We start from the raw sequence: 20,622 nt of genomic DNA on the forward strand, positions 1-20,622 counted from the left end.
GACCTGAGTCAAAATCAAAGATGCTCACCGAACTGAGCCACCCAGGCACCCCCCCCCCCAAAGGGAAGCAAATTTTAACACACAACAGGTGTGAATCTTGAAAATGTTATACTAAGTGAAATAAACCAGTCATTCCACTCATATGAAGCACCTAGAATAATCAAATTCATAAGGACAGAATGGTGCTTTCTGGGGGAGGGGAAATGGGGAGTTAGTGTTTCAGGGGGACAGGGTTTCGTTCGGTTGGGGAAGGTGAAAATGTTCCAGAGACGGATGGTGGGGGTGGTTACACAACAGTGTGAATGTACTTAAAACTGGCTAAGATGGTAAGTTTCATGTGTGTATTTTTCCATGATTAAAAATCAGTGAAAACACAGAGGAGCAGCAGGAGGCAGGCCAGCAGGAGGGGAGAAGGAGCAGAGCGGTGAACCTGGCATGTGGTCCTAAGGCTCTAAAGTGCACGGTCTCCAGGGACCTGGAGGTCCCACATGGAGAGAGTCTTAGAAGCTCCATTCTGTGTCCCCCGCCCCAGCACGATGAGAACACAGGACACGTAGAAGACAGGAATGATATCGTGACTAGGATGAAGCTCAGGACTGGGGCAGGAGGTGTGTGATGGCGGAGGATCAAGAGAGAAGATCCACGAAAAGCAGGGAGTTTCTAGCCAGAGGGTCCTGGCTCCGCTCCTCCCTTTACCTGAGGCCCTGGGCAGCTCTCCTCTCCCTAAAGCAAGCACAAGCCTGACCTTCCCTCCTGCTGCATCCATGTCTGCTTATGGTTGCATTTGGAGTAAGAGAAGTTCTGGATCTCTCACTTCCATCTCCTACAGCAAAATGTTGCTGCCCTTGAACGATGTTCAGAAAGTGTCTCGAATCTGAGAGTCCTCTGGACCAACCTAATGGATCCCTTCTACTTTGCAAAGGGGAAATCAAGGCAGGGAGAGGAAAAATAATGGCTCAGTATCAGCAGACATGCTGGCAGCTGAAGTTGAATGCCAACCCACTATCTTTCCTCCCCTTAATGAAAGAGGCAAGTTCCTACTGGTGGGCCGGGACCCCCTCAGGATGGGGTGACGGGTCCGGAAGGATCTCCCCGAGCACAGCAGGACAGGGGAGCTGCAACACCCTCCTGTGGGGGCTGGGACTTGGCCTCCGGCTGGGCTGCTTCTAGTGGGTGTGATAGGATGTGGGTAGAAGCATAAGCCTCTCTTCCTCTGGAAGATTCTCTCTGAGGCTTGGCACACGTTCTTTAATGAGTCCTGATTGCCAGTGGCCCCATAAAGGCCTAGTTTGCATATAAAAAGGTTGGCAGGTCTGAGAGTAAGTTCATTAATAATAATTGGAGAGGCCCAGGGCTGGGCTGGGCCCATTTTCCTCTGGTGGTACTGCCGATTGACCCCGGTGTCCCTCCTAATTGAGATGTAAAATGGCAATTTTTCCCTAGGCAGCAAGGCATGAAGGGACCATGGCCACCACACTGTCCCTTCCTCCCATCCCAGCTCCTCAGATCCTGACCTGCCTCACGCTGAGATCTCAGGTACAAAACCACCTCTTGCTCGTGGGAAGGTACAGGGAAACCTCCCTGTTTCTCTGACCGTGTCTCCAGACCTGACTTCCCAGCACCTCCACGGCAGCCTGGGGCTCAGACAATCACCTCTGAGAGTCCTTAACCGGAAGAACCTGGCTGGGGAGCCACTGATCTCTGAATGCAAGGCTATCTTCTTCCTGCTAGTTTCAGAATCTTGCAAGGGCTCTAGTCATTGCTTGGCTTAACTGAAAGTGGGGATTAAAAGCTCCTCCTCCAAAGGGTTTTTGGTGGGGAGGTGTTCCATGAACTACCCCATATAAAGTGCCTGACACAGGGAGAGCAAACATTCCACAAATGTTTGTTCTTTCCTCATCTACTGCCTGACCAGCTCAGGTCGCACCTTGTCCCTCATCTACTCCCTTTTCCTACCTCACTTCCAAAGGATCCATCTCCCCTGCTACTACCTCTGTGTGCTTTTCCATAAACACCCCATCAGCTCCCACTGTCCAGCTCTTCCCACCCCTTATGAGCTTCAGAGCCTGACAACTCCAACAGCTCTAAGTGCCCCAAACACAGGGGGACAGGTACAGAGGCCCCGGGTCCATCCACTGCTCTCTAACAGCAGTTCCCTCTTCTGGAAGGTGACATCCAATAGCTGCATGTTCCATATGCTCTGTGATGGGACCTCTGCCCACCAATTACGTGGCCTTGGACAAGTCCCCCTCAAACCCTCTGGGTCTCCTCGGCCACGGAATAGAGAAGCTGGTTTGGATCCAATGAATTTTATGGTCCTAGTTCTATTATTAGCCCAATAGATGAACTATGACATGTCATTTTATAGCCTTGCTGAAGCTCAGTTTTCCCATCTCTAGACTGGGATAACGATGCCTGCTCAACCAGGTGGAAGTGTGGTATTGAAAGTATCGAACAGCGGAATGAACACTGGAGGGGCTGGAGGGGGAGCCTTCTGGAAGTGGCCATTTACCTATTAGTAGGGAAGTATTTTAATATTTTAATAACTGGCGCATTGCAACCTGGTACAGTCATACAGGCGGTGTGGCTCTGGTAGGCATTGTGTGATGCTGTTATGATTCTAGTCAACACGGTACAAGGGATTCAAGGATTCAATCCAGTGCACGTTTCGCCACCTCCATTACCTTCCACGCGCTTTCCTGTTTGCTGTCTTGTTTCACAGCCAACACATACGATCACGGCCACATTCATGGTAAAAGAACCAAGGACACCCATGACCTCATTCAGTTCCCACAGTGACAAGGAACAAAATATTTTCACCAGATCATCTTACTGATTTTTGTCCCCAGATGATTATCTAGCCCCCATACAGAATTCCTCAAAAACATAATATTTTTCTTCTTCTCCTTCTTCTTCTTCTTTTTTCAAGGAAGAGATTTCTCTGAACTATAAATGGAAAGGGCGAGCTCTTGGAGGTGGAGAGCACCTGCATTTAACAAGATTATTTGGAGACAAATGCATACATTCAAGAACCAGATTCCCCTGGAGGCTGTTTTGCTTGTGGCTACATTCTGCAGTTGTAAGAACAGGGCTGAGAGTGGCCGTGGCATGAAGTGAAAGAAAATCTTCAGTGTCTTGGCTTTTAGGAGGTGGCTCTGGTGGGCTCCAGGTCGACTGTCCAGCCCCACGCACGTTTTGGTTTTCAGGGAAATGCACACGGAAGTAAAGATAGCAATGCTAATGGCAGGGAGCAGGAACATCAAGCCAAAGTATGAAAGCACAAAGATGCCTTTCTATCTACCATGTCCAGCATGTCAGTGGCTGCTTTATACAGAGGTTTCATTGCATATTTAAATAATTGAACAAGGACATAAAGCATGCTGCTGAGCTGAGAGAGAAAAGAAAGACTGCCCTTAGGGCTGGTGCTGCCTGGGGAGGCAGGTGGTAGGCTTGTGGATTTACAGCCCCCCGTGTGTGTACAAGATGAGGGCTCTAATTCTCCTAGTTGTTACGGCAAGATTGGGGAAATGTGAAGCTCTGGGGGGAGTGCAGGGCAGGGGCAGCTAAGGAATAAGTGATTTGCGGGGCACTACTCGCCACAACTGTCGCCTCAGCCCCCATCAATTCCAAAGAAGCCAGCCCTAGCCCCAGCCAACACCCCAAATTTACACTCACCTTCTCAGACCCATGATGCCCAATACAAAAATGTAACGCGCCATATATTTTCTTGCTGTTCCCCAAGTTTATAATGCCATTAGCGTGATCTACGATGGGCTGGTTTATGGAGAGAGCAAAGTAATAATACAGAAAGGAAATACCCATAACCTCAAGGGGGGTGGTGGGGCAGACGAGATTGATGGAAAGTGCAATTGTCTGGAGAAATGGCAACCCAGTAATGGAATACCTGGGGTGGGGGTGGTGCATGGATTGGAAGCAAGTTCTTTAGCTGGCTTTGGCTTTGTTTTCTCAAAGGAAGGTGAAGGGCATGGCAAGGATGGTTTTGATCCCTTGGGTTGGGCCCCAGGAATGGCTCCTCTTGCCAGAATCACTTACAAGGTAGATGGCCCAATTTCTCTCCAGAGTCCAACAGCAGGTAAATGCCCTTGGCCTGCCCTGTCTCAGGATATGGGGTTTATTTCAGCACGAGGGGCAAACAGCAGTCCAGGGGCTAGGACCGTCCTCACCCTGCCAACACTTCGGTCTTGGAGAGGACTGACAATTGGGTTCAGCAGATTTTTACAATACCCATCTGTCCACAGCTTCATGGTCGGGGTGTCGGTAGGGGATGTTAGGAGAACCTTACGAGCACTGCTTCAGAAATCAGACAGAATTCATTTTGCCTCTTCTGATCTTACACCTGCTCTCTGGAGTAAATGCTGGTTGAACTTCAAGAAGAGGGAGGGCCTACAGGAACTTTCTCTCTGAGCCTGTGCACCGTGGGCCTTCCTAGCAAAGCCCATCTGGTCTGGCTCCTAGGGAACAGCTTCAGCTGCAGCTGACTTTGCATTCCAGTTTAGATGAGAAATAACAGTACAATAGTCTATGGAGGATAAATTCTTGTCAGTGGATTTGTTTTTCCATGGAAGTTCACATTTGTTTCCTATGGATCACTGTTATTAAGTGTGTGGGCCTGACGGGGGTTCGGGGGAGGCTATGGCAGAGCCTGGGGATTCCAGAACCACTCAGGGACCAGAGGCCCTTCCTGCCTAGTAGACATGGGGTCACGGCCAGGTTAATGGCTGCCCTTGGGAAAGGCCATTCCATTGGGAAGCAAGAAGTCTGTCCCGACTTTGGGAGAAGGGCTGAGCACAGGAAGACTCACCCTACTTCTGCTTTCCTTGACTTCCTGTCTCTTTTCTTTTTGGTATGTAGGATCTGGCAGTTGATCTAAAGACCCAGCCTTGTTATCCCAATGCCATCATTAGTTGAAACAAAATCATTCCTTGTAACCGGAATATAGTTACTGTAAACAACATACGTTTATTGGGCATTCTGTTTCTAATAATTGTAATTATGCTAGAATACTTGCCATTAATATAATAACAACAATGACAGACCAGTTCTCTGTTCCAGACCAATAACTTCACCTGAATGCACTCTTTGTTCAGGGGGAAAAAAAAGAGGTAATTCAACATCCTGGTGACAGTCAACAAAGCCAGTGTTGAAACTGGAAGACGCATGGATGAAAGCCTTCCTGGGGATAAAAGATGGTGCTGGAGAGCCGAAGAGCCACCTGGCAGTCTCCCTCTTGGCTAACAAAAAGGCCCTGTCTGTGTCCCCATACTCAAAGGTTGAAAGGAAATGAAAACCCAGGGACTTCCAGAAGAATCTCTGGGCCTGGGCCTCACTCTCATCCTGTGGGGATGGGTCTGGGTCTGGATGTCCCCTGAGGCTGAGGGGGAGTCCCCTGGTAGGTACAACAAGGAGACCACAGCCTGGACTTAACTTCATCCTGTAAGACCACTTCTTAGGCATGGACTCCTCCTTGGTGCTTTCCGGCTTATTTCCACTTACAATTAAAGAACCTAAAAGATCATGTAGACCAATGGTCCCATTTTACTAATCTCTTAATGTAGACTACAGGTCTCTAACACACCTCGAAACCTCTCACAATGCCCTGCATATGGGAAATGCTCAGGAACTGGGTAATGTAGGACAAACGTTGACCCGCAGCAAAGCTTCAGGTACCATGCTATGAATAAGCTCTTCCCCTGGCAGGGAGAGGGGACACTTGTGTCTGGAAGCTTCTATAACATCACCTTGCAAATGTGTAATTTTCTTTGTTACCTCTTATTCTTGCTATAGCTCTTCCCAGGGACGAAAACATAGAAAACAAAACAACGACATAAAAAAAAAAAAAAAATCACCTTATTTCCATTAGAAGCCAGGGGCTTTCCTTTTAAGCTCTGAGCACAATGACCTCCTTCCACTGACCCAAATAGCTGGATCAGTCAATAGTCCACAAATATTTATCACTTCTTTTCCCTTCGGTACACTTCCCAGGATGCTGCTGCTACAACGCCCATCGTGAAGTGGTCAACTCCAGCTTCTCCACTACATTATACTCAAAACGGCCCTCATACTGAGGTGGGTAGAAGGCAGCCTCCAAACCTGGACCAGAAACACGGCCTTAGAGCTTCCTTTTCTTAGGATAAAGAAACATCCAAAAGAGGGGGCCTCTGGCTGCAGTGGTCTGCCAGGCTCACCATAACACAGCTTGGGTGAAATGGAGAGTGTCTGAGGGTGGCTGTGGTAGGTTACTTTATCACCACGCTCCATTGGCCATGCTCCTTCAGGCCTTTTCCTTTCTTAGGGGCTCCGGAACCACATCCTATGAGGTGCTGTGACTCTCTGGCAGGCTTCGCAGCCCCAGAGGTAGATGGGGGGTTGTGCCTGGCTGGCAATCTGGGCGCTTAAAGACAGCGTTCTTCTGTAGGGATCTCTGAACTGCCCTGGGAAACATGGTGGGCTCTTGTTTAATTCTCTTCTAGTTCTTTTTTCCTCCTTCTGAGCGGCAGATGCAAGCTGCTTTTATGTATTTAAAGACAGAAACTTGGGACAAGAGGAGCACACAAGAAAGAAAAAGCAGAAATTTGAAAACCTCCTTCAAGGTAATTAAATGATTAGGCGTCTTTGAAATCCACCAGATCGCTCAATTGTTTCTGCTTTCATCTATTTTATCCTTGGGCCTCTCCCCACATGAAACCTCTGCCAGATACACCGGTCCGGGAAGCTGGAGAGATGCTGAAAACCTCTTCGTTTCTGTTCCCATCAAGTCATTTGCAGGTTCCCGAACAAAGTAAGAGGTTTCTTCCTGTGCCCTCAGCCCCTGGTCTTGGTGGGTGAAGCAGACCTTCTTCTCCTGACTGCATGCCCCAAGATAAAGGCTCAGGGTTGAGGAAACTGTATAGCCTTTTATCAGGGTCTTCATGTCAGTGGTGTGCCCCTCGGCTGTCAAACCCATGTCTGTCCTACGAGCTTTAGATCCATTTTCTCTTAAAGAACAGAACTGACACATACACATTAGCTTCACGTTCCTTTTGAAAGCCAACATGTATTCTCTTTCCTCCTTCTCCCCATAAAAGGGCAATCTAAGTGTGGGTCTCTTCTCGAGTATGATCCAGAGTAGCCATTGCTAGCCAGAGACAGACCCCATCATCGAGGGAGAGAGATTTATGTTCGGAGACTGCCACAGCCTCTTCTTTTTCTTCTTTGTTCCTCTCTTGTTTCTTTCTTGTTTGCTCTTCGTGTCTTCCCTCTCAACTGGGATCATCCCCTCCCCCTGACAACCTCACCATTCCTTGCCTTTACCTCTAAAATGAATTGGTCTGTTCACTCTCTACCTGTAGAACTCCTGCTCAGTCATCAGGGCCTGGGAAAATAGGATTTGGAGCTCGGATTTTCTCAATGCCAGGCAGAGTCCAGTCATTTTCCCTTTAGCAGAGCCCCGTGCCACAGGTGTTGATAGTAGACCATACATCATCCTGACCTGTCAGTCTCAGCGACAAGACAGCTTCCCTCCTGCCATTAAAGGTTTGGCCAGACCCCTGGGGGTAGAAGTCTGGGACAAGGGCACTGGGATGAGCCTCTGTGCTCACCATTCCCCTCCTGTACCCTAAACAGCTTTTATGCTTCCTGTCCCAGGACAATGCTCTCAAAGCCGTGGGGTTTGCCACATGGTCATAGCACATGTGTGGGTATGCGAAGGGGGCTGGAAGGTACACCCAAGGCTGGAGAAGGGGGTGAAGATGTTGGAAACTGTCCGAGTCCAGTGTTGGCCGAGAGAGCATGGGCCAGGCTGGCAGCTCTACATTGAGTGGGGTCTAACCAACACTGTATATACATAAATATCTTTCTAGTCTAAATAACAACATTCTAAGGCAATCACTCTGTTCGGTCCTACTGGCCTGAAAGTTGGAGTCACACAAGCACCATAATGGTTGGACAATAGCAGGACTTCTCCAAAGTAATTTTACACCCATTATCTTTAAGGTGCTTGCCCACAAACTTACAGCCTAAGAAAGGCAACGGCAGAGGCATAGAGTGTTTCTATTAGAGTGATGAATAATGTTCAAGGATGAGGATAAAGATTAGGAGAGAATAAAAACACAGCTTCTTCACCATGAAGCCAACTTTAGTGATGCCCAAATGGGACTGTGCAGCAGAATCACCAAGTACTGAGCCGACCCCCAGACTTTCTCGTCCAGTTGGTCTGGGGTGGAGTGCTTGACTCTGAGTTTCCAACAAATTCACAGGTGATGCTGATGCCACTAGTTTGGGCATCACACTTTGAGAACCACGACTCTGGTTGGTAAGTTGACCATTCTTTCTTTCTTGTTTCTCTCTCCCTTTGACCCAACTTGTCCTATTTGATCTCAGATATGCTCTGTGGACGGTGCTCCGAGGGACAGCCAAGGAGTCTATAGAGAGTCTTGCTGTGGACTTACAATTATTTCAATCACATACACACATCTGTCTGGAACTATTCTAGAACTCACCTGGCATGTGGAGGGTCTTCATGGTTGGAGTGACCTGGAATGTACCTTTGCCTGTAGCTCAGCCTCCAGGACTGACTCAGAGCCCACCGGCCCCAGCACAGAGCTTTGCTTGTTTCCTGCTTTTATGAAGTGGTCCCTTAAGAGGTGCGGTTGGGGAAGAAGCAGGTGTCCCGTGGGATTTGCCTGTTTTCTCTTCTTAAGGGAAGGCCTGCCCTCTGTGGCCCATGCTCAGAGCAAGCAGCACTCACCACTCTAGCTGCCAGGACCTACCTCAGGCAGCTTCACTCGGCCTTCCTGGAAGGAACAAGTCTTGGGGTCATGGGTACAGACGTGCCGGTATTTACACCAGTGGCAGCGGTATGGGCTCTCAACACAGGACAGGCACCTGGGCACAGAGGAGGAAGAGGCACAAATCACAGAACCTGGGTGAACCCAAAGCAGAGGGTCTACGACTCCTGGGTCTAGTAAAATATCTTTTAATACTAAGAGAAATCACCTTCAAACCCTCATGAAGGGCAAATCTGATACAAATCTGACCCTTTTTGCACCAACTTCTCAGGATGCCCAGAATTTGTGGTCTCCCCCCCACCCCCAACTCAGGTGGTTGAAAACCTTAATTCTTAAGGGCCTAATCAACCACTCTCCATCTCCACAGGATGCTGACCTCTTCTGTTGAACTGGGGGGCAACGAGGTCTGAAGTAGGGGGTTTCATTCAGAGGGCCCATATAAGTTAGTGAAAAGAAAGAAACTGACTTTTAATTCAAATTGACTCTAGGGTCTCACTGTCAGGGACTCACATGGTCCCACCTGGGCAGAGGAAGGTCCTGAGGCTTCTCTCTCAGTGCAGTGGGTCCCTGTACAGTTAGTGACCCCGCTTCTACACTTCACCCCCAAGACACAAAGACAACTTAGAAGAACTCCTTCCTGCCTAAAAACCCAGCATGATTCCCATCTTCCAGAGGGCGAAACCCAAATGCCTTGCCATGCAGTCTAAGCCCCTCAGGATGTCCAGGTCCACTGTCTCCACATGTATTTGGCATTTCTGCCACGAACAGGCTATGCTCTCCCCACGCTGTCCTCCTACCTGGAGTACAGCTTTCCCTTCGTTCACCTGGCCATCTCCTCTTCCTTCTTTGACCAACAGAGAGTTGGTCACACTGGGCCCTTTTCCCATTAATCATTTTGTTTATGTCTCTGGGGCAGTACTGGCCTTGTTGTACCATATTTTACTTATTCACTGTCCAGTTCATTCACTAGTCCACAAGGCCAGGACTCTGGGAAGCAGAGACTGAGTCTTTGAGTCTTATTAATTGTTGATCCTTCCTGTCTAATGAGTGACACATTGCCCTGCACAAAGTAGATGCTTAAAATTACTTTGTGGACTGCATGGGAACTTCACACATGATTTCATCTGTCTACACTCTGCTTTCCTAGAGGGGCAAAAGGGGAGCGAGGGATCAGGCCACCAAGTGGTAAAGCCACGGGCAGCTCCATGACAAGAAGCAGGAAGAGAATTCTGGCATTGAGGCAACTTGTTTTTGGCTGGGAGGCCTGACTACCTCTTATTGGGAGCCCCATAGAGAGCCAAGCTCTGGATTCACAGCTGCCATAACCAGATAGGTAGACCAACATTCCATCGGCCTAAAGTCCCAAAATGTCTTGGGTTATGTTAACTAGCTTGTCCTACAGGGAGAGGAAAACAGGATAGCATTTTAAAACAAGCAGGGCTTTATGGTTTTCAAACTGTGCTCTATGGAACCCTGGGGGTTCCATGCAGCTTCTTTGGAGACGAGGAGATGTATGGGATTCCAAGACAGAGGGGTTCCAGAAGCCCTCAACCCTCAACCAGAGTAGCTCCTACTTTCATCTGCCTTGAATATTGGGCTTCCACATCTAATTCTGGTTGGAGAAAGGTTTCTATGATAAAAAAAAAAGAAGGCTTGTACTTTCTCAGTCTGGTCCAACTCCATCATTTTACAGAGGAAATAATAATAAAATAACAGCAAAAACATGAGCAGTGCCTGGACAGTGGCTCTAACTGCTGTGCTTGTAATGGCTCTTCTAGTCTTCACAGGTGTCTTGTGGGCCAAGCTGGGTTGATGTGCAGGGGCAGCAACCAGGGGTGTCCCAGCCAACCACAGCTCTGCCTGGAAGTGCCCTTGCCACGTCAGAGGTGGAATATGTGGGTGACAGTCCTGGAAGGAGGACTATTATTTCCCCACTGACAGAGGACACTGGGACACAGAATGGTTTAAGTTTCCGGCTGGTCTGACTCGAGAGCCCGAGACTCTGTCCTCTGTGCCTTCCCTTGGGAAATGGACTATTCAGTCAAACACAGGGCCAGGGCCAGAGCTAGAGCTGGAGTAAGACTTCCCAGGCCAGAGCCCGCCAGCATGGACCTTTCTGCCCTGCTCTGACTCTCCACAGCCTGAGTCCTGACCCAGCAGCCCTCAGGGCACTGGGGAGAGCTGAGCATTCAGGGTTTTGTTGGACCACCTGCCCTGGCCTGGACATACGTGGGGGCTTCTCTCCCTCCTGACACCCCTCCTCTCACCCAGGGTGCTAGCTGCTCTGTTGTTCAGGTGAGGGACGCCCTCCTCCTCAACAGATGGTGGGAACTGAATCAGGTGAGGCAGAGTGATGCCAGAGATGTATAGGTCAGGGATTTGGAGATCCCCACCCTACAAGTTCTTACTCTCCTCATTCCAGCTCTGCTTTTCCTATTAACCCTGTGGGTGCCACGGAAGTGGTCTGTTTCATCCTCCTCCTTATAGGGCTTCTTGCAAACAGTGCCAGCATCTTCTATCGCTGGATGATCACGGACCCCAGGAACAGGGAGTTGAGTGAGGCTGGGAGGCACTTACGAATTGTGGACGCTGCAGTTGTAGAAGACAAAGCTGGTGCTGGCAAAGGTCATGCCCGTCTCCTTCGACTTGAGCTGCAGCTGGACGACATGGTGGTCCCCTGGGGGGCAGAGCCAACCACGAGGTCAGGGAAAAGGCCAGGATCCCATGTGAGGGTCCTACTGAGAGTGATGTGCACGGGGAAAGGGGTGCCGCTCCCCTAACAGGACTCTGATTCAGGGGGGCCCAGTCCCAGGACAGCCCTGAGAACATCTGCAGAGGGTGCTTCTGGTCTATTCTTCCTTCCACACTGTGTTCCCGGCACCCACCCCTCATCTGCTCACCAGCTCTCATGTGCACATACCCCGACAGGCTTGCATGCACGGTGTCCACGCCAGACTCACAGAATTATAAACATACACATTGATTAGCTACCAGGACAAACATGTAGACGCTTTGGAATATTGCCACAAGCCACGCAAGAGATTTTGCATGTATGTGCATGTATGTGCACACACGACTTCCTTCCCCATCTCGGTAAGGAGACACCCTGGTCTCACACCCCCTCCTCTGGTGGGCTCAGGGCTCCGTTCAGGCGGGTGTCCCTGGAACCCTCAGCTGGCGCCAGGGAGGAGCTGGAAGCCCATGTTTAATTCACAGCCCTGACCCCAGGCCCCCACTGCCAGCCTTGTTCTGTGCCTTCCCCGAGAGCCTCATTAATCAATCAGCTCGGAACAAATGTGACAAGCCCAAATGGGAGGGCCAACATGGAATCAATCTGCCCAGGCTGGGCCTGTCCCTCACCGGCGTTGGGCCTCTGTCCACCCCTGTTCCTCCCAGTGCAGCTGGCCATGAACGTGCAGCTCTGGGAAGGCAGGGCAGGGTGGGGATGGGAGGCAGTGGTTCGAGATCAGTGACCCAGGAGTTCAGGCAGGGGACAGAGCCATAGGAGCCCTGACATAGGCACCCCCCCGCCCCATGCTCCTGACCAGCTGCCCCTCCCGCATTGCCCCTCCACCCACCCTCTCCTGCTCCAGGACAATCTCTAAACTCAGCTGGCACATTCTGATGCTGTGGCCTTGCCTCTCTCCGTGCTCTCTGCAGCTGCTCCTACCTAGGATGAGGCCGACTCTGGGATGCTCACCTGGTTTCAACAGTCATTTCTGAGAGCAGCAAAAAGACACTTCATCCTCCTGTTCTGTATCATACCCACCAAAGCACCCCCTTCCTCTGACTCTCCCCTGCCAGTGGGCTTCCTCCGCGCCCCCCCCCCCCCCCCCCCAACGCCTGTCTTGAGTTCTCATCAGGCCAGGAGGAAAGACATGCCACCCAGCTTTGCCTCTGGGGAACACTCACCATTCTCTGTGATTATTCGGGGCACCTCCTTGGCTGCTGGGGAGTAGCACTGGATCTGATTGCCTACCACCAGCCCATCCATCTCTGACAGGTCCTCAAAGGTGCAGTTGACTCCAGCTGACAGCTCCGGGACATTGTATGTCTCTAGGACCAGCTGCGAACAGCCCCGGCAAGGGGAGAGAGAGGAAGAGAGTGAAGTGGGGCACGGAAGGGTATGTAATAAAAGGAGAAGGAGGGATAGCAAGAGAGATCAGAGAGAAAGAAAAGAGAGAAAACTGGAGGTGATATTAACATAAAGAAAGCCGCGATTGATCACAAGACCAGAGGTGGTGGGAGGTAAAGAGACAGACACAGAGGAGACTTCGTTACATATGAATGGATTTGGCCCAGCAAATGGGAGGGCTTAGGGGATTTGTTTGTAGAAAGAAAGGCGGGCAGGACTGAGGTACTGCTGGCCAAGCTCCTCTTCCATCATTCCCTGTTTTGGAAAAACGGCAAACCAACCGCCAAGTGCCCAGTGCATGAACATGGGCGATATCCTGCCCCTTTCTTCCTCTGCACATGAATCCTTCCCATCTTGCAGACAAAGATATAGTTCTCATCATCCTCCCTCTCTTGGTCACCCATTCAATCATTTTTGCTGTCACACTTTCCCCCATCTTTCCATCCATTATGCAGAGGGCCTTGCCCCATTATTCCTGTGCGTGTCCCCCTCTTCCATCTCCAGGGACACATTCTTTAAGGGTGATCTCGAGCAGCTTTGTTGGTCAGGCTTGGCCCAGTTCTTAAGGACACTGGGGGGCTTTGGTGGGGAGAGGGTTCTCCCATGACCCTGGACCCGGATCCCACTGCCCTTACCAGGACATTGTACTGGGACACAGAGATGTTGCTGGGATGGACAGTCAGCCGGACACACTGCTTCATCTCAGAGGCAAACCTGCGGGGCTCTCTGGACCTCTCACAGCGCTCCTTCCGGGTGCACCTGGGAGGGACGAACAATGAGTGACTTAGGAGAAGGCCACTTGCTCCAGTGAGGGGCTGGCATGGAGGTCAGGCACTGCCAGTGGCTCCCAGGACATGTTCAAACTCGATGTGTCCAGAACTGCCCTCTTTGCCTCCTTCCTCCAGCCTGTTCCTCCCCCACCGTGCCTGAATGTGAAAAAGATGGTTATTCTAGTCACTTGTTGCCAAATGCAGAAACTTGGGGGTCACCCTAAAGACCCCTCACCTACTCCTCATTAACATAAAGAGCTGCAAAGTCCTGCTATTCTACCTCCCCATCCATCCTCAGCCCTGTAACTCTCCTCCCCTCTTAGGCAAACTGAGACTTATTCTCACCCGATATACAAAATACTCTTTCCGATTTCCTTGCCTTGTGCTGGCCACTTCTCTCTGGACCACCTTCTTCCCACACTTCCCCTGTCCAGCTTCTACCTACCCTCCAGATGTGGTTCAACCATTGTGCATCTGCAATCTCTCCTTGCTACCACCTGAGGCAGAGTTCAGAGCATTTGGGGGTTTCCTATAGTCTAGAAAGTCTTTGATTATATTATAATTATTGGGTTAAGTGCAGTCTCTCCTACCAGGCGTGAGCTCAAAAGAAGAAATGATGCCTGACTTATTTTGGAATCCCCTGTATACCTCATGTCCAGCAGCCAGAGGACAAATGTAGGTGGGTGGGAGGGAGGGAAGGAAGGATCAAAAGAACAGAGTGTAGCAGTTCAAAGCATGCTTTGGAGCCAGACCGCCTTGGAGGGGAATCCCAGCTCCCTGGCCCAGGGTTACCGTTAGAGAAGGTTTGCTATTATTGCTTAGCGTCCTGTGTTGTTCAAAGTACACTGCGTCACGGGTAGACTACATCCAGGGTGATCTGGGATCTTACAGTCTTCACTGATGGAGCTTGTGAAACATGCACATAAGAATCATGTACCTTCACCCAAATGTGCACACCACACATGGGGGAAGGTGCTTAAACTCTCCGCCAGGGCCAGGGCATCCTTGCCTTACAGTGGGAGTTCACCGCCTGGAGGTATCTGAGCTTTGGGGAACAGGCTTTTAATGCAGATCCGATAAGCCATGTGAATGTGGACCTTTGCTGAGCGGCCGTGATCTGGAAGCTGCGGACTCCTGATTCTGCTGTGGGGTAAGGGAAAGCAGGGTCCTTAGAGGGACAAGCTGAGGTAAGCTGGGGCAGCAGGGAGATCGCGCCTGAGTCATCAGGAAGAATGCCACAGGGAAGGAAGATAGCTTTGGCTTCTGTGGGAGGGACGGCCTAACAGTGGCGAGTCTGGGGGGAGAATTTAGCAAATGAAGAAGTCACTGAAGGCACGGACTAAAGGAAGAAGGGGAGACACAGGGACAAAAATGACGAGTGCAGAGTAAATTGGACATGTAACGTGAAAGTGAAAAACAATTTTAAGTAATACAATCATGGCTACTAGTCACTGAGCGTTTCTTGGGCTCCCTGGTAAGAGGCTTGCGGTTTACGTCAAAGTCTCCCAACAATGCGCAAGGCAGGTACCATTTAAAAACCCATTTTATAGACCAGGAAACTGCAGGAAGGGTAGGTAATTTGCCCGAGGTCACCAGCTCAACAGAGAGAGCCAGTATTTGAATACAGATGAACCCTGGAGCCTCTGCCGTGCTGTACCTCCCTGAAGCTTCGAGACTGAGGAGGGAAGGACAGACCCCCTCTTGCTGCAGACGAAACCCATTTCCCTGCCATCTTGATGTTCGATTCATGTTGCTTAAGGCAATTTCAAAATTTCCCTTCAAGCTTTGTCTCTAAGCTAATCACTTTTTTTTTTTCTTCTTGCCTGCCACTGGGAAGCACTTTGAATATTATTGCAACTTGTGAATTCTCCAGGATCCTTCTAGGAAACCCAAGAGTGAAGGGTCAGACATGAATGTAGTCACCTCCCTGGCACTCCCTGCCTGCTCTAGCCGACCATGGCAACAAGGGCGTCTGCCTAAAAGTCTTGGAAGTTAATTTACCAGGCTAGCTCCTCTGTGAGGACTTCATTACCTCCAGCCATTAAGCTAATGTTATGGACTTTTCCAGGGTGTCTGCACTGACATCGCTATTAATAGTGTTATTACTCCCATTAACAGCAGACCCAGAGAGCTGGTACAGGCTTAAATTATTCACTGACTCCCCAACTTTGAAGTTCGTGTTTCCAACAGCAATCAGTAGGTCTGAAAAATGTCTTTGATCAAATTATGAAGGGAGAAAAATGAACCTGCACCCAGGCCAAACCTTACCTGGAGTTACTAAATACAGACTCAGATGGAGAAGAGAGGACTCTACTTCTCTTGCAGGTGTACAAAGGTACTTGGTTGGGGGGGGGGGGGTCTCAAGATGAGGCACACCTGCACGGTTTGCTGCTTCCAAAGTTGGTGTGGCTGCATCCTGCCATGGCTCCCCAAATTTGAGAGCCCCAAAACCACATACTCGTTATCCCCCTGACCCCCAATTTAGGTCTTACCAGGGAAGCCACCTGTAGCTTATAATTTCAAACATCCCATCTAACTGTGTAATCTTGGGGAAATAACTTAACCTCTTCGTGCCTCAATGTTCTCTTCTACAAAATGGGGACAAAACAGTGTCTAACAAATAGGGTTATTATGGAGAATTGAGTGAAGTTATGCACGTAAAACATTTAGAACAGGGCATAGCTCGTACGTGATAAGCCATCAGTACACGTCCACTAGCACTGTGACCCCATCCCTGCTCCGCCTTCCTCATGCAAGCTCTCTAAACCACAGCTGACACAGAAGCACAGATTTTCCAGACTGGCCCATGGGGCAAACCAGAGACAAAAAGACAGAGATGGCTCCAGCAGTTTTCCTCCTAATGAGGGACGGGGAGCCCCAGAGACCAGGAGGGAGGAAAGAGGGAAAGAGTGGTCTGGCTCGCTTGGAGTTCTGCTTTCTCAGTAGCTGTCAAAGGGTATTGAGTACTCAGCTCTGTTAGTGGAAAGTCAAGTTTAAGGTCAGTGCCAGGGATGTTTTGACATTTCTACTACCCCTCAGGGCCCATGAGGGCCGAGGCTGCAAATGCCCCAAAACCCAGACAGCTGACCTTAGATGTGAGAGGGTAATGGAGGGGGAAGGATGGATTCCTTCGGAGTCCTTATGGGGAATGTCAGGGTAATGGCCTCCTACTCTTCTAGGACTGTGATTTCTCATTAGCCCAGGCAAGAGTTGGGAAGTGTGCAAAGGATTAAGGCATGACTTTTGGGGGTAGCGGGGTGGTGGCTTGTTTCTTTCAAAAGGGCTCCAGGTACTTCCTATGGCATTTCCTTCAACTCCACTGTGGGAGGACCCTGGAGCTGGAGGAAGGACCTGCTTCATCCGTTTGCCAGGCAGGACTCAAAAAGCGCATGCTAGGTGACTTGGAGTCTTCAGACAGTCATCCATGGGGCTGCCATCACCACGCCCTTTCACAACACAGATCTGCATGTGGCCAGTAGGAAGCGGGCCCCCGAGAAGACAGCTCAGGCCCCCAGAATTGGAGTCTGGCTCTACTAACTTCGTCTTACGCCCCTTCCGCATTCCGCTTTGTCTGCAGTTGGGCCCTCCAGCCCCAGTTCAGAGGTGCTGAAAGGCCATGGGGACAGAGGCCTGGCCCTTGGAGGGGTTATTATTCAAGCCAGTGGTTCCAATGAGATTATCCTCTCTAATGAAGCAGCCACCTCCGCCCTCCCCTAAGCCTGAACTTTCGCTGCTGGAGAATTCCCAGCCAAGTGGAAAATTGGAAAAGAGAAGAACAGAGAAAGGAAGGGGGTGAGGGAGAGGGAAGAGGTGGTGATTAAGTTCTTTAGAAATTAATTCCTAAGGACAGCGATAGAAATATTAACGTCCAGTGCCACCAACTGGGTGAGCAAATTTCAATTTGGAACTGGGGCTGGTGGGGTCTGGGTGAGGTGGGGTCTGGGTGAGTCTTCAGTTTTGGGGGGTAGGTGCTGGTCTGTCCCCTGGCCCTCCAGCAGGGGCCCACCCGCTTTGCCTCGCAGAATGTCTCCTGACTTCTCTCCACAGCTGACCCCTCCCCCATCCTTAAACATCTCGCATTGGTCATGGCCTGGGCTTAAGTGCACCCTTGAGGGGAGCTGGGTTTAGAACATGAGGAGGTTGAAAAAAATGAGATGGGGTTAGAGTTTCCCAAATGAGCTTTCCAGAAAAGTTAAGAGGAATGCTTACTAGCAGGGGCTCTTAGGTCACTGTATCCACATCTGGGAACCCTGATGAGGGAAGAAACTGGGTTTGCCAATACCGTTGGCCTTGCCCTCTTTAGGAAAGCCCACAGAAGTGGGGAGACACATCTGTGCAGCCTAGAGGAAGGTGAGTTACAGAATGAAGGGACCCTTTCCAGGCAGATGAGTGTGCAAGAGGTTTCTTACACAAAGGGTGTGGATCAGGTGATCCCTGCAGTGTCACAATTCTAGGATCTGGTGACTAACACCATGGTCTTGACCTAAGGATTTAGGCTGTTCTTAGAGATGTCCCCTTTGCCATCAGCTGCTGAACTGGCAACTGTACTCACCGCCCTTTGCCTTCTCTAAGGCTCCAAAGCCAACCTAAGCAGCAGATGTGGGGTACCACGCCTCCGGGTCTCACTCGCCAAAACAGGAGGAAGGCACAGGACTTAACGGCACCAGCAGGTTCAGAGCCCAGAGGAGGCCCAAGAGCCGTTGTGGGCTTATGTGGCCCACATGGTCCTGGCCCAACACCATAGGCTGCACAGAGGGGCTGAGCTCTGCCCTGGGTCCCAGTTGGGAGTCTTATCTCGGCTTCCTTTCAGCCTGTCTTCAAACAAATGATATATTGAACACACAAAAAAGGGGATGTCCCTTTTCTAAGAAAAGAATTTATGTTTCTGAGAAGAGAATTATATTTAGCAGGTGTTTAACTGGAGGGGGAAGCAGGGATGGTCTCTCTCTTCATTGGTAGGGAGTGCTGTTGGGACCTATTTATTTCTATTGAGGGTGAGGGGAGGTTAGGAAAGTTGAGGTGGAGAGAAGAGTAGGATTGGAGGGAGGGAGAGGGACAGAGGGCAGGAGAAGGAGAGAGAGAGAGAAGAAGGAGGAGGAGGAGGAGGAGGAGGAGGAGAAAGAGGAGAAGGAGAAGAAGGAGGAGGAGGAGAAGGAGGAGAAGGAGGAGGAGGAGAAGAAGGAGGAGGAGGAGAAGGAGGAGAAGGAGGAGAAGGAGGAGGAGGAGGAGGAAAGAGGAGGAGGAGGAGGAAGAGGAGGAGGAGAAGAGGAGGAGGAGAAGAGGAGGAGGAGAAGAGGAGGAGGAGGAGGAGGAGGAGGAGGAGGAGGAGGAGGAGGAGGAAGAGGAGGAGGAGGAGGAGGAGGAGGAGGAAAAATCAAAGGCAAGGTGCAGCAGCCTGGTCCACTCTCCCCTCAATCCAGTAAGTAACAAGGGGGCTGCTGTATGTTACTTGAGACACACTGACCAGTTACTCTGGTTGATTTGATCAGCTTGCACACCACACATTACCCAACAGCCTGGAGCTTTCTTTAATGTCACCAAGTCAGGTGCTGGGCAGCACTCTGCTCTGTGTGAGCTGGGGTGCTCTGTGTGAGCATGGGGCTCTCCACACCATGAGGCCAGGGTGGCATGGCTGGACACACATGGATAGAATGTGTGAATGCTGGTATATGGCTGTGCACATCTGCACTTCAACCTCCGAGGCAGCCCAGCCCCTCAGGCTGTCCCCAGAAAGTCAAGTCATTAGACTGGAAGGGACACGCCGAGATCATATGGACCACAGGACTTTCCTAATTCCTATGAGCTGATGGCAGTGCTGACTGAACATCCTTTGGTCATGAAAGCATGTGTTATACACATGTATGTGGGTGGGGGTGGGGAGGTGGTAGCTGGGAGAGGAAAAAGCAAGATTCCTTAACTCATACTATGTATCTGCTGGGCCACAGATGGAAAAACTTGACTGTACCAAAATCTAGTCTGGGATTCTTCCCTCTGGACCAGGGGCTGAAAGCTTTTTGGCAAAGAGGGAAGGCCAGAGTATAGACTGGAAAGGTTGCTGGGCAGAAGTGATTCTAACAATGCCTCACGAGTGGGTGGGCATCCTGCAAATGGCTCTCAGAGACACCGGTGCCTTAGCAGGTTGGTATTAGGTAGTCCTTCGATACAGCTTAAGGAGAAAATGAAACCAGGCTATGGGATATACCAAAAGGCAGCAGGGAAGGACTTACATGTTTAGAATCCATTTATGCTCCATTAAGGGGACACTTGGCCATGGCTATGGGACAAACTGTGCATTTTCTCAGGGACCAGTGAAGACCGAGGTCCCTGAACACTGCCTACATGGTGTAGCTGGTTGGAGTTGCTCAAGGCAGGGAAACTTTCCAGTGGTGGGTTTGTTCTGGCTGCTCAGCCAGAGCTTTCTGGTCTTGGAGAGGACAGGAAGGGCCGGAGACCATGGAGGAGGCCGTGGGGTCTGACCCACTGCCTCTGCTTCCGCAGTCAGTGCAATCAGGGTGACCTCCAGGCACAGTGAGAGCACGTCAGGCTCATCCCCTCCCTTCATTTCCACGGTGTGGTGGCAAGATGGCTCTTTCATTGCTGCTTTACAGTTGAGGAAGGTGAGCCCACCCTGACTCTGACCACTGACAGGTTCTTAGCTCTAACCCCTCCCTTCCGCTCTGGGTGCCAGTACTTTTCCTCTCCTTCCCTTTCCCTTTCTCCATCTAGGCAGAAATGATATAGAGAAGAAAAGGAGTGGATACTGAGCAGTAATCTGGGCCAAGCATCAAAGGGTGGGCATTCTTCCAACAGAAGAAATCTGCAAAGAGGTGGGGACACCAGGGGGCAAGAGAGACTTGGGCAAAGCTGGTCTTATCTTTCCCCTGTTGATGTCTTGGGTTACATGAGCCTCCCAGGAGTGACGCTGATGAAC

At 50.4% G+C, this 20,622-nt stretch overlaps 1 protein-coding gene across 1 annotated transcript in view; it reads right to left on the reverse strand.

Annotated features, from left to right (window-relative positions):
* Positions 1-20,622, reverse strand: part of PLXNA4 (plexin A4) — a 437,585-nt gene that overhangs the window by 84,482 nt on the left and 332,481 nt on the right. Inside the window, exons 6-9 of the mRNA XM_049641872.1 lie at positions 13,557-13,680; positions 12,699-12,852; positions 11,364-11,463; positions 8,769-8,883 (exon numbers count right to left, since the gene is read on the reverse strand). Of these exons, the coding sequence (XP_049497829.1) occupies positions 8,769-8,883; positions 11,364-11,463; positions 12,699-12,852; positions 13,557-13,680 (493 nt within the window). The remainder of the gene's footprint in view (positions 1-8,768; positions 8,884-11,363; positions 11,464-12,698; positions 12,853-13,556; positions 13,681-20,622) is intronic.

Source organism: Panthera uncia, chromosome A2 (assembly GCF_023721935.1).
Source record: "Panthera uncia isolate 11264 chromosome A2, Puncia_PCG_1.0, whole genome shotgun sequence".
Classification (NCBI taxonomy): Eukaryota; Metazoa; Chordata; class Mammalia; order Carnivora; family Felidae; genus Panthera; species Panthera uncia.